The 14,245-nt window shown below is 42.5% G+C and overlaps 1 protein-coding gene across 3 annotated transcripts in view; it reads right to left on the minus strand.

Annotated features, from left to right (window-relative positions):
* The window catches only part of ARFGEF2 (ADP ribosylation factor guanine nucleotide exchange factor 2), a 115,559-nt gene that overhangs the window by 24,490 nt on the left and 76,824 nt on the right, over positions 1 to 14,245 (minus strand). For all 3 annotated transcript variants that reach the window (XM_032142285.2, XM_032142284.2, XM_058432751.1), the window contains exons 25-28: positions 14,035 to 14,204; positions 7,310 to 7,461; positions 2,149 to 2,321; positions 488 to 648 (exon numbers count right to left, since the gene is read on the minus strand). In XM_032142285.2, coding sequence (XP_031998176.1) covers positions 488 to 648; positions 2,149 to 2,321; positions 7,310 to 7,461; positions 14,035 to 14,204 — 656 coding nt within the window. The remainder of the gene's footprint in view (positions 1 to 487; positions 649 to 2,148; positions 2,322 to 7,309; positions 7,462 to 14,034; positions 14,205 to 14,245) is intronic.

The raw sequence follows: 14,245 nt of genomic DNA on the forward strand, positions 1-14,245 counted from the left end.
TAGATGGACTTGTTTTCACCCTATTTCAGTGTTTTGGGACTCTGTCATTTAAATCAAATAGGCCTCTTTAGAAAGATGAGACACATCAAAAAAACCCCCCATCATTTTCAGGAGAAAACAAAAGGTGATTTTTAAATATGATTTCTCAGGCACATTACAAAGACATAATGCCATTTCCTAAAAGGGAGGTTTGTTTTCTTTCAAATAGAAAGGTCTAGCTTCTTGAGCTAAAATACAACTAACTTCTACAAAAACAATTTGTAGAATACCATAGGTTCAGTATGAATAAAATACAGAATTTCATATATACCAAATAATGAAAAGGCCTAACTCCCTGTCATGGCAGCATTTTGAAATAAACACCTAATTTAGGGCAAACACACATTTCTAAAAGAGTAGCTGGAAAGCTCTTTGTTAGGAGCAAGAATTTCTGCTCCATGACCTTTTCCCTTCACTGCCCATCTGAGTAAGATGGGGAAAAACGAACCCGAGGCCTCTCAGAGACGTATTTGCCACAGAAGCGGATGAGCCGAATCGCTTCCATGCTCGTGTCAGGAAAAGCGGCATTGCAGGCGAACTCTGATAAGCACTTCACAGCATCCTGAAAGGAATCGATGGCTGCAGGAAAATGGTGCTGGAAAATAGTTGCTGGGGGAACACAAGGCACATTTTTCATAAGACCAGGATTTAGAAATGGGGATGAAAAAATGCACGTGAGTGCACACACACACACATACACACACACACATATATCAGAGATAATTAACTGTGAAAATCTAAGAAAAGCATGTCAGTATCTTTGGAAGACAGTTTTTCTTACTAGATTACTCAGGAATGTATGCATTGGGTACAGCTTGGGCTAGACAGTCTTCCTGAGCTCAAGCAATGACGTAAAGGCCCAAATATCAATTCATTCATTTACTGAACGCCAACTATGTGCAAAGATGACTCGATGCCTAAAAATTTCCATAGAGATGAAGTAAACATCTTGTTACATGCTCGCAGGCAGAACCCAGGACTCCTGGTCAGTCCAGAGGAGGGGGACACTGCACTAACTCTGGGCTGGACTGCCCGAGTGCAAGTCTTGGTTCCACTACATCCAAACTGTGTGTCCTCAGGCAAGTTGTTGTATTTATTTTTCTGTGCCTCAATTTCCTCTTTAGTAACATGGGGGAAATAATGAGATAGTCTGTTCTCATTATTCCTGATAGTTACATTCTATAAAGTTGCCATAAACACTGAATTCAAGAATACTGAACCATGGCTCTTAGGGAAAATATGGAGATAAGGAGCTAGATTCCTGCAAGTCTCTGGTCAGAACATTTTCATCAGCTGATCAAGACATGAAAAGACACCTTATCTAATAGATATTGTTGATTCATTAACACTGAACTCACAGCCAATATAGCACTGTAACTCATGCCTGAAGGAAGCTCATCTAACACACATATTTTTTCCATAAGACACATCACAGCCTTTCTGCACGTAGAACACTACCCAGCATTCAGCACTATGCTTGGGGGGCATTTTAAACAGTGAAATCACCAACAAAAAGCACAAAAATGTAAAAAAAACATGGCACTTGATAGGCCACATTAAGCACACTTGTTTATGTCATGACAGCTCAAACAAGAAGGCAGGGTGCCACCTTCTTCCACCACAACTGGGAACGTGCACCTTGGGTGACTCAAGTTTTTGCTGTTCTGTGCATGCACATGTTGGCAAATGACCACAAAAACACCATGAGTACTGGTTGTGGAGTTATTAATGTATATACATTTTAGTGAGTATGCACACAGAATCCACCAATAATAAGAATTGACTGTAATTCTTTCATAGTCATTAGAGTGGCCGTGGGATTGATTTGACTTTCAAATTTCATATGGCTTGAAATAACATTCACGTTTATCTACTGGACCCAAACTGACTGATAACAGGAAAGGCCATTTAGAGGAGGCAAGGAGAAAGTCAAAACAGAGTTAAGATCAAGATTAATACTCATCAAGTGCTTACAACACGGCCTGGTACATTACTACATCACAGCAGAGCCAAGGTAGGGAAGCCCCTGTAGGTAGTAAAATAGAAAGCAAGTGAACCCTTCTAGACTTGCAGGTGGGACATTAGTAGGGAGGGAACAGAGCCACTTACTGACAATGTGGCAAGTGGTCTGGAAGGCCAGCTCCACAATGTTCCCATCATGATCAGAGGCTGCCTGGTGGAACACGGCAAAGATGTTCTTCCAACCTGAGCGGATGTTGGCCGCCTGGGAGTTCACCATCTGGGCAATGCAGCGGATCGCCATGTCCCGGATGGTGGGAGACCTGAGGAAAGAATGGGACGGCGTCTGTACTTTGGAGAATGGGAAGAGAAATGAACATAGCTCATCCCTTAGAAGCAGCACTTAAACATTTCTTATAGCACACAGCAATCCACATTTGGGCTCTGCCCCGTTTCCTCTCACTTCCATTCCAAACCTAGCATGCTGCATAGAGCTACAACCACCATCCTGCAATCACGAAACAATGAACTCAAGGTTGAAAAGCTGACCCTCTGAATGGAAGAAAGGAAAGGAAAGAGGAAAGGAAAAAGCCTGGGTCTCAAATAGCCCCTAGCCAGGCCATGGAACCAAAGTTGAATGCTTGCCTCTGACTTCTTTCTTGTTATGAAAACAATAAATAGCCTTGCGGTTTAAGTCACTGCTGGTCAGTTTTTCTGGCCAAAAGCATTTCAAATAATATAATTCCGCCACCTAGAGATAATCATTACTAAATTCTTGTGTGTATCTTCTTAGATTTTTGGGTAGGAATATACCTATGTGATAAACACATATATGTGGATTGGAGTATACATATATAATTTAAGGTGCAATGTTTACCTAAATTATTATAAAGTAAAACTTGAAGATAGAGAAAATGGCTGATTTTCTGGAACAGCTGCAATTGTCTCTCAACCTGTTAAGACATACAATTATGGAGGAACCTTATTATCTCACAAATAGCAAGAAGGAAAGCTATATAAGCCTATTGCTTCAATAGTACTATCTTTAAAAGTCAGTACAGTGGCCTTGGGATTGCAGGTTTGACTTTCAATTTTTTTTTTTTTTTGAAACAAGGTCTTGCTCTGTTGCCCAGGCTGGAATGCAGTAGAGCGACCTCGACTCATTGCAACCTCTGCCTCCCAGGCTCATGACTTTCAAATTTTATCTGGCTTAGAATGACATTCATGTTTGTCTTCCAGGCTCACACTAACCAATAATAGGAAAGGCCATTTAGAGAAGGCAAGGAGAAAATCAAAACAGTTAAAAATTGGCTGAAAGTTCACAAAGTAAACATGTCACCTGCAGATAACAAAGGACTGACTACACAACATAAGTAACTTCCAATATATAATAAAAATGAATTCATGGTTGTCTCCCCATGGAGAATAAAGCAACTTTTTGACGAAACTATATTTATTATAATGTTTTTTGCCTTATTGTTAAAAGAAAGATATGATGATAGTAAAAGTTTTGGAAAATACAGAAAAAAGTATGATAAAAAAAAATTTGCCTGGGCATGGTGGTTCACACCTGTAATCCCAGCACTTAGGGAGGCCGAAGCAGGTGGATCACTTGAGGTCAGGAGTTCAGGACCAGCCTGGCCAACATGGCGAAACCCCGCCTCTACTAAAAATACAAAAATTAGCTGGGCATAGTGATGCACGCCTGTAATTCCAGCTACTTGGGAGGCTGAGGGAGGAAAATAGTTTGAACCTGGGAGGCAGAGATTGTAGTGAGCCGAGATTGCACCACTGTATTCCAGCCTGGGCGACAGGGCAAGACATCTCAAAAAAAAAAAAAAAAAATCCTTTACATGATATATGGTATTTCATATGGAGAGATACACGTTTCACTATCTCTATTATATTGTCTGTCCAATTCTACAACCTGTCCTTTTCTCTAAAGTATTAGTCATTTACCACATTATAAACATTGTGAACTTTTTTTTTTTTGAGATGGAGTTTCTCTTGTCGTTCAGGCTGGAGTGCAGTAGTGCGATCTTGGCTCACTGCAACCTCCACCTCCCAGGTTCAAGTGATTCTCCTGCCTCAGCCTCCTGAGTAGCTGGGACTACAGGCATGCACCACCACGCCCGGCTAATTTTTGTATTTTTAGTAGAGACGGGGTTTCAGCATGTTGGCCAGGCTGGTCTCGAATTCCTGACTTCAGGTGATCCGCCTGCCTCAACCTCCCAAAGTGCTGGGATTACAGGCGTGAGCTACCACACCCAGCCAAACATTGTGAATATTTTTAACAACAAAACAATATCCCATGTTGTGCCTGTACCAACATTTACTTTAACACTTGTTTATTTAGATTGTTTTTTTCTAGAAAACTATTTTCTGTGACTTATAATGCTTTACTATATTTCACATTAACTGCTTTGGAGAATTACAGAAGTGTGGAATTACTGAGTCAAAGGGGCATAAAAATATCAGGATTCTTGACACTTATCACTAAAATACTTTTGGAAATGTTACAGTAAGTTACAGTTCCACCTACAGTATCTGAGAGTGCCTGGAAACATGTGATTCTAAACTCACTCTGCCCCTTTTCAAATGGGAATAGGACAGGCAGGGAAGGCCTGGAGTCAGATGAGGGCTTCCGTGCAATTAGGCTTGCACACGTGGCTTGGCCATGTGAGGACTCAGTCTCCTCAGGCACTCTCAATGGTGTTCCTAAAGGTAGGAAAATACTTTTGCGTATTTGCTAATGTAAAGGGTGATGCCAGACTCTGGGTTTAATTTTGGTTCTCTTAAAATGAGCAATAAAGCAGACATACAGACACTAGGAGAAAGAGAGACATGTCAAGGAAACTTTTCTGGTACCCTTTTATTCACTACCCTAACAGCTTGCTCTGGCATCCAGCTTGGGAGCTTCCATTTTCTTTAAAAAAAAAAAAAAAAAAAAAGACCGAGTGTGGTGGCTCACGCCTGTAATCCCAGCACTTTGGGAGGCCGAGGCAGGTGGATCACTTGAGGTCAGGGGTTTGAGACCAGCCTGACCAGCATGGTGAAACCCCATCTCTACTAAAAATACAAAATTAGCTGGGCATGGTGGTGCGTGCCTGTAACCCCAGCTACTTGGGAGGCTGAGGCAGGAGAATTGTTTGAACCAAAGAGGCAAAGGTTGCAGTAAGCTGAGATCGCACCATTGAACTCCAGTCTGGGCAAAAAGAGCAAAACTCCGTCTCAAAAAAAAAAAAAAAAAAAAAAAAGATCCAGGCTGATCTGAAGTACACTTTTTAGGGGAGTAGCAGACAAGAGGAATTAGGACCAAAAGTCATCCTTGACATCTCTTCCTTTATGCTCCATGGCCAATTCATCAGCACATGGTGTAAGATTCCCTTTCCAAATGTGCACAGAATCTAATCCATCACTGCCACTGCTCCCACCTTGGTCCAAACCTGGCCAACTACAATGGCCTCCTACCTCATCCTACTGCTCCTCATTTTCCATGGATAAATGCAGGGTGATCCTTTAAAATATGTCAGATCATTTCACTTCTCTGCTTAAAATCCTCCAATGGCAGGCCGGGCACAGTAGCTCGTGCCTGTAATCCCAGCACTTTGGGAGGCCCAGGAGGGCGGATCATGAGGTCAGGAGAGACTCCGTCAAAAAAAAAAAAAAAAAAAAAACCTCCAACAGCTTCCATCTTTCACAGAGAGCAAGCCAAAGTGCTGACAATGGCCGACAGCTCCTATGTGAGCTAGGCACCCTGCTACCACTGGGAGGGACTTCACATTCTACTACCTGCCTTGTTCTCTCCATTCAAGCCACACTGGCCTCCTTACCTATGCCAAGCACTACCTGCTACGGGCCTTTTGCTTTTGCTCTTCCCCATTCGTTAATTCTCATGCCAAGGCAGCATATGGCCACTCTCAGTTTATTCCTGACTTCCTTCAGGCCTTTTCCTAAGGGTGCCCTTACCAAACACGTGTTAGCTGGCTGCCCTGGATAAAATAGCACTTCCATCCCTATCCCCTTACCTTGATATATATAATGTCCTTCAGAGCACATTACCACCACTGGTATTTATTTGTTTTTCTATTGGAATTAAAGAGATTTGTTTTTAAATTTTATTATGGAAAGTTTAAAACACAGAGAAAAGTAGAGTAATATGTAATGAACTCCTGTATGCCCATCACACCCAGGTGCAACTATTTAAGGCTGAATGAAAACAGGGATTTTATTTTATTTCATTTTTATTTTATTTTTTTTTGAGACAACATTTCACTCTTGTTGCCCAGGCTGGAGTGCAATGGCGTGATCTTGGCTCACTGCAACCTCCACCTCCCGGGTTCAAGCGATTCTCCTGCCTCAGTCTCCTGAGTAGCTGGGATTACAGGCGCCCACCACCACACCCGGCTAACTTTTGTAGTTTTAGTAGAGATGGGGTTTCACCATGTTGGCCAGGCTGGTCTCAAACTCCTGCTCAGGTGATCCACCTGCCTCGGCCTCCCAAAGTGCTGGGATTACACGCGTGAGCCACCACGCCTGGCCAAAAACAGGGATTTTAAAATGTCTTCTTTATAGTACCTAGCAGATGGCAGGTCTCAATAAGTCCAGGCCAAGTGAATAAATGAACAGTATGGCTGCTTCAAAGGCCCGGTATCCTGACCTCTTTTATGACCTCCCTGCGGGAGAAGTGCTGGGTCACATAATTCTTCTCCTGGTTTGAGGATGCTTCTGCAGTGGCTCTTTTTTAATCTCCCTCAGCACCAGCCCCAAAAGGGGTTCGTGACATATTTTTTTTTTTTGAGACGGAGTCTCACTCTTTTGCCCAGGCTGGAGTGCAGTGGCTCGATCTTGGCTCACCACAAGCTCTGCCTCCTGAGCTCACGCCATTCTCCTGCCTCAGCCTCCCGAGTAGCTGGGACTACAGGCGCCTGCCACCATGCCCGGCTAATTTTTTGTATTTTTAGTAGAGACAGGGTTTCACCGTGTTAGCCAGGATGGTCTCGATTTCCTGACCTCGTGATCCACCCGCCTCGGCCTCCTAAAGTGTTGGGATTACAGGCGTGAGCCACTGTGCCCAGCTGGTTCATGACATATTTCTACAAGTTGCAGGGTGACATCTGTCCTCCTAGGAAAGGCTACACATAGATTTTAGTGAGATTTATTTAAGGAAAATCAATGTGAATCACAGTCTATTCATTCTATTTGTTTCCACTGACAACGGAGGAAAAAAATCATGTGGTTAGTGTTAGGAGGGCTTCTGGGAGCCCCAACGGGGAATTTGACCAAGCGTCTTCCAGAGCAAAACACATACCTGTTTTTCTTCATAATATGCTCAAAGGGCCTCAGAAAATCTTTCTGGAAACGGAAGTTGGCTAATTCACCCTTCTCAAGAAACTTCATGGAGAGTTGCCTTAATGAGTCAACAGCAAAGATAGCCACATCTTCATTAGGGTTGCAGCCAACCTGAGCAAGAACAGGAACTGATGTGAAACAGGTATAGTGTAATAATGACCGATGTGGGTCTCTCAACAGCAAAGATGGACAGCCTACCTTCAAAACAAACATTCAAGGAAAACACACCTAAGGAGAAAAGAAGATGCTATTTCTTGGCTATGATCTGTCCAATTTTATTTTAAGTGTAACAATGAAATCAGTATTGCATAGTTAATTAAATATGCATTTAAAATGTGCTACTTTTTGCTTTTCTTAATTTCATTTTATTATTATTATTATTATTATTTTCTAAGATGGAGTCTGGCTCTGTCGCCCAGACTGGAGTGCAGTGGTGTGATCTCGGCTCACTGCAACCTCCACCTCCCCGGTTCAAGCAATCCTCCTGCCTCAACCTCCCGAGTAGCTGGGATTACAGGTGCCCGCCACCATGACCAGCTTATTTTTGTATTTTTAGTAGAGATGGGGTTTCACCATGTTGGCCAAGCTGGTCTCGAACTCCTGACCTCAGGTGATCCACCTGCCTCGGCCTCCCAAAGTGCTGGAATTACAGGGTGAGCCACCGCGCCCAATCTATTTTTTTCTTTTGCTATTAAACTTGCAACTATACTCAATTTTTCAAATTGTAAAATATACATAACATAAAATCTACCATCTTAACCATTTTAAGTGAACAGTTCAGTAGTATATATTCATACTATTGTGAAGCCAATCAGAACTCTTCTTTTCTCTTCTTGTTTCTTTTAAGATAAAGTCTAACTCTGTTGCCCAGGCTGTAGTGCAGTGGCACCATCTCGGCTCACTGCAACCTCCGCCTCTTGGGTTTAAGCGATTCTCCTGCCTCAGCCTCCCAAGTAGCTGGGATTACAGGCGCCTGCCACCCCGTCCAGCTACTTTTTTTTGTATTTTTAGAAGAGACAGGGTTTCACCATGTTGGCCAGGCTGGTCTCGAACTCCTGAACTCGAGTGATCAGGCCGCCTCAATCAAAGTGCTGGGATTACAGGAGTAAGCCACCAGCCCGGCAGAGAACTCTTTTCATCTTGAAAAAATGAAACTCTATACCCATTAAACAACATCTCCCAAGGTGCTATTTAATTTTCTCCAAATATATACATACGAAGGGTCAAAAGCCTTTACAGTCTATGGAAAGCCTTTTCACACTTTCCCAATGTCTGTCATCTAAAGCAAATGACTATAAAATAAATATCATCAACCTCCAAAAATTCTGCAAAATTATTGAGGCTTTTCAATTTCCTTAAAAATTGTACTTGTCTATGGTTTGCCTACTTTTCGGAACTGGAGTTATGGGTAAATATTTGGCTGGTGCTTTTCAGACTTTTCTCTCAAGGAGAATCTCTAAAAACAGCAAGAGAATGTTTCCGATGTGGGGATATCTTGCAGAGGCCTGCTCCAAGTGAGCCATTTCATTGATATGTGGTCTGACCTGATAATATTTTATTTTATTTTATTTTATTTTTTGAGACGGAGTCTTGCTCTGTTGCTCAGGCTGGAGTGCAATGGTGTGGTCTCAGCTCACTGCAATCTCCACCTCCCCAGTTCAAGCAATTCTCCTGCCTCAACCTCCTGAGTAGCTGGGATTACAGGTGCCCGCCACCAAGCTCGGCTAATTTTTGTATTTTTAGTAGAGACAGGGTTTCACCACGTTGGCCAGGCTGGTCTCAAACTCCTGACTGCAGGTGATCCATCCACCTCAGCCTCCCAAAGTGCTGGGATTACAGGCATGAGTCACTGTGCCCAGCCAATGTTTTATTTTTAACAAATAGAATGCAGCAATATCATTTGTAATAATGAAAAATTGGGGCTGGGTGTGGTGGCTCACACTTGTAATCCCAGTACTTTGGGAGGCTGAGGCAGGAGGATCACCTGAGGCCAGGAGTTCAAGACCAACCTGCCCAACATGGTGAAACCCTGTCTCTACTAAAAATACAAAAATTAGCTGTGTGTGGTTGCGTATGCCTGTAGTCCCAGCTACTGGGGAGGCTGAGGCAGGAGAATTGCCTGAACCTGGGAGGTAGAGGTTGCAGTGAGCCAAAATGGTGCCACTGCACTCCAGCCTGGGTGACAGAGCAAGATCCGTCTCAAAAAAAAAAAAAAAAAGTTAAAAAAATAAAAATTGGGCCAAGCGTGGTGGCTTACGCCTGTAATCCCAGCACTTTGGGAGGCTGAGGCGGGCAGATCATCTGAGGTCTGGTATTCAAGACCAGCCTGGCCAATGTGGTGAAACTGTGTCTCTACTAAAAATACAAAAAATTAGCCAGGCATGGTGGTGGGTGCCTGTAATCTCAGCTACTTGGGAGGCTGAGGCAGGAGAATTGCTTGTACTTGGGAGGCTAAGGCAAGAGAATTGCTTGAACCCGGCAGGCAGAGGTTGCAGTGAGCCTACATTTTGCCACTTCACTCCAGCCTGGGCAATAAGAGCGAAATGCTATCTCAAAAATAAATAAATAAATAAATAAATAAATAAATAAATAAATAAATAAATAAAGTCAGCCTTGAAAAGGATGGAAATTCTGATATATGCTACAACATAGATGAACCTTGAAGACATTACTATGCTGAATGAAATAAGGCAGTCACAAAAGGACAAACGCAGCATGATTCTACTTATATGAGGTACTCATAGTAGTCAAGTTCCTAGAGACACAGAGTAGAATGGTGGTTGCCTGTGGTCAGGAGGGTGAAAGTGGGAGTTACTGTTTAATGGGTATGCAGTTTTAGTTTGGGGTCCTTGAGATCTGTTGCCCAACAATGTGAGTGTACCTAACACTACTGAACTGCACGCTTAAAATTGTTAAGATGGTTATTTTTTTTTATCTTATTTTATTTATTTTATTTTTGAGACAGAGCTTTGCTCGTCACCCAGACTGATATGCAATGGCACAATCTCTGCTCACTGCAACCTCCACCCCCCGGGGTTCAAGATAGTCTCCTGCCTCAGCCTCCCGTGTAGCTGGGATTACAGGCGTCCAATACCACGCCCTGCTAATTTTTGTATTTGGCTAATTTTGTATTTGTTGGCCAGGTTAGTCTCGAACTCCTGACCTCAGATGATCTGCCTGCCTCAGCCTCCCAAAGTGCTGGGATTACAGGAGTGAGCTACTGTGCCCAGCCTGTTATGTATATTTTATTACAATTTCTTAAAAGAGAACAAATCTACATATGCTAACATGGTTAAATCTTTATGATTCCTTGCTAAGTGGAAGAAACAAGTTACAAAATGCTATGTATAGTATTTTTTTTAAAAAAGCGAAACAAACCAAGACAATATTATCTGTAATATTTCTATGAGTACATACATATGCACATGAATACAAAAATGTCTGGAAAGATATACAACAAACTAGTAAGAATAATTAGCTTTGGGGAGGGCCAGATATGTGGGGGAGGGTGGCCAAAGATGTTTTAGCTGTAATTTTTGTTTAAAGGGGAGCATGTTAATGTAATTAGAGACTAACAAAAAGAATATTCCCTTCTTAAATATCCAGGTAAAACAGATGTTCCAAGCATACACACCATGCTTAATGTGAAGCTTTGCTCACCCAGGACACAGGGCTGGTGCCCCTAGTTTAAGAGAATCATGTGACTGTGCGAACAACTCTGCCAGCACCCTGAGGGCTAAGTTACAGCTGTATTGAGCCATCTCTATTTCTTCAAATCTGCAAGATTCTTAAGTGCCCCAGTTCACAAGGGGAAGAACATCTTTCCAAGGTGGTGGAAAAAGTTAAGAGTTCCAAAGTGCGGGCGGGCGCGGTGGCTCATGCCTGTAATCTCAACACTTTCGGAGGCTGAGGAGAGTAGATCACCTGAGGTCAGGAGTTCCAGATCAGCCTGGCCAACATGGTGAAACCCTGTCTTTACTAAAAATACAAAAATTAGCTGGGTGTGGTGATGCATGTGTGTAGTCCCAGGAGAATCGCTTGAACCTGGAAGGCAGAGGTTGCAATGAGAGGAGATCAAGCTACTGCCGTCCAGCCTGGCAACAATGCGAAACTCTCTCTCAAAAAAAAAAAAAAAGGAGTTCCTGAGTTTTCCATGACCTGGTGCTTAACAGCACTGATTAAATAAACAGACATCTGTAATGAAGTTGATGACAATTAAATGTCTGGTTCCCACCTGCCACCCTATGTCCCAACCTTGCCTGTAAGTGGTCCACACATACTGAGAATTGGCACACACAGATTCTTCACAACAGAATCACAGGTGGGAAGAGTAACTTGAGCAAACTGATGTTCCCCTCCCAAAACAGAAGTCCCAATGAACACAAAATGCAGACTTTAAAGAGCTGGGAAAACGTTTACCAAACTTTTAGCTAGTCATTTCTGAGAGAACAAAGGATTCCACAGTTGCTAGCCAAATGATCTTGTGGAATAAATGAGCAGCGTTTGTTCTGGCTTAGCTGTCACATGCTTGGACAAGAATACAAGGTACAGTAATGGCAATGATTCACATTTTCTTTCTCAAGCAAATTCACATCAATTATTTCAACTGGTCCAATTAGGAATTTGTTTACTCAGAATAGTGGGTAAGATGGTGCTGAGTTAGTTATTTAAAGTGATACCATCCACTCAACAAATAGTTCCCCTGGGTCATCCACAGGCTCCTGTGCCTCTCAAGGCCACCTCCAAAGAGGGACCTTCCCTGACCATGTTTTCTCAATAACCCTGATATATGACATGCTTGATCCTTTCCCATCAGTTATTTTATCATAAAATGACGGGGAGCTCCATGCAGGCAGGGGTCTCATCTGTACACTCCCCAGCATGAAGCACTCAGATTATTTTGTAAAACAGTGTGCTGTGAGGTGCCTTAATTTGAGCTGATGGAAAAACAAGGAACTTTGATTAGCTGATGTACCAAGTTAGAAGCAAGCCTACATTTGACAATGCTTCATTTCAGGGGAGTGGTGGAGTAGACTAGCACCTGTCTACAAGAGGTGATGGGGTGCCCATCTCTTCCCTAGTTACATCATATTGCTAATTTTAAATTGGCTGTGACAGGGTGTTTACACACAGAAACTGGCAGATGCTACAAATCATTTACCAGCACCCCATTGATTATTCTATACCCCAATGGTAGACTACTTTTTAAGATTTTCCTCTATTCAATGTACAGAATTTCTGGATTTTTTTTTTACTAACACTATTTTTAAGCATTAGTATTATAACTCTTCACCACCAGGCTTCAGAAAATTTTCTTGAGATCATGAAATGTGTTTTGGTAGGAAGCTATTATTATGTTTCCCTTAAGAGGCAAATGACATCACAGATACATACATACATACATTTCTTTTTCTTTCTTTTTTTTTTTTTTTTTTTTTTGAGACGGAGTCTCACTCTGTCGCCCAGGCTGGAGGGCAGTGGCGTGATCTCAGCTCACTGCAAGCTCTGCCTCCCGGGTTCACGCCACTCTTCTGCCTCAGCCTCCTGAGTAGCTGGGACTACAGGCGCCCGCCACCACACTGGGCTAAATTTTTGTTATTTTTAGTAGAGACAGGGTTTCACCGTGTTAGCCAGGATGGTCTCGATCTCCTGACCTTGTGATCTGTCCGCCTCAGCCTCCCAAAGTGCTGGGATTACAGGCGTGAGCCACTATGCCTGGCCCCATACATTTCTTTTGATTGCTTTGTTCCCAGTTTTTTCACCGTGATAAAACACATATCTGACATTTTATTTATTCAACATGTGTGCATATGTCTGTATGTATATAATAAAACTTCTGGTAACGAGCAAGAAGGAAGAAGTTCAGTCTGGTTTATTCCCAACAGTTGTCAGTTTTAGAACCCAGATGGGTCTTTGGCTTGTTTCTGATTTAAAAACAATTATTAATTTTTTTTTTGAGATGGAGTCTTGCTCTGTTGCCCAGGCTGGGGTGCAGTGGTGCGATCTCGACTCACTGCAACCTCCACCTCCCAGGTTCAAGTGATTCTCCTGCCTCAATTTCCTTAGTAGCTGGGATTACAGGGGCACACCACCACGCCCGGCTAATTTTTTTGTATTTTTAGTGGTGACAGGGTTTCACTATGTTGGCCAGGCTGGTCTCAAACTCCTGACCTCGTGATCTGCCCATCTTGGCCTCTCAAAGTGCTGGGATTACAGGTGTGAACCACCGCGCCCGGCCCAAATATTAATTTTTTCAATAAAAGTTTCAGAAGAATGGTGGCAATAGGTGCCAGAATACAAGAAGCAGTGACACTGAAGAGTAAAACTACCTGGAACGTAACTTAACATTAGGTCATTTAAAAGGCCTTTCTGGATTTCATTTCACAATGCTTCCAAGCATCAGCGTATTTGTCTAGTGGCTGTAATAATCTTTGTGGTCTTAGCCTACATCCTGCATGTGGGATATTAAAGTATTTTCAATACCACTGGATTTTTAATTCATTCTACATGAATGCTACCAATATATAAGTATGATATTACTCCTATCAAGCTGTCCTTGACTGCACAGGGAAAATGAATTAGAGGCATCTAAAAAACAGGGCAAATTATTTATCACTTTTTTTGAATTCAGTTGCCTACTTTTTTTTTTTTTAATAGGAATGGTTTTTAAATTTGAAGAATTACCTTATTGAAGTGATCTCCAATCACATGCCATATTCGAGACCACTGTAGTCGGATCCGATTCATGTTGTAGTATGATATCTCCACAATCTTCTGCAAGCTGAACATGCGAGGATGGTGGGGGGAAGCCAGTTCATCCATGGACACAGCACACAGCCAGCGGACAAAGTCAACTACAGGCCAGACCCAACAACACACGCAAAGCCTCGTTAGG

The sequence above is a fragment of the Hylobates moloch genome, unplaced genomic scaffold (assembly GCF_009828535.3).
Source record: "Hylobates moloch isolate HMO894 unplaced genomic scaffold, HMol_V3 SCAFFOLD_21, whole genome shotgun sequence".
Classification (NCBI taxonomy): Eukaryota; Metazoa; Chordata; class Mammalia; order Primates; family Hylobatidae; genus Hylobates; species Hylobates moloch.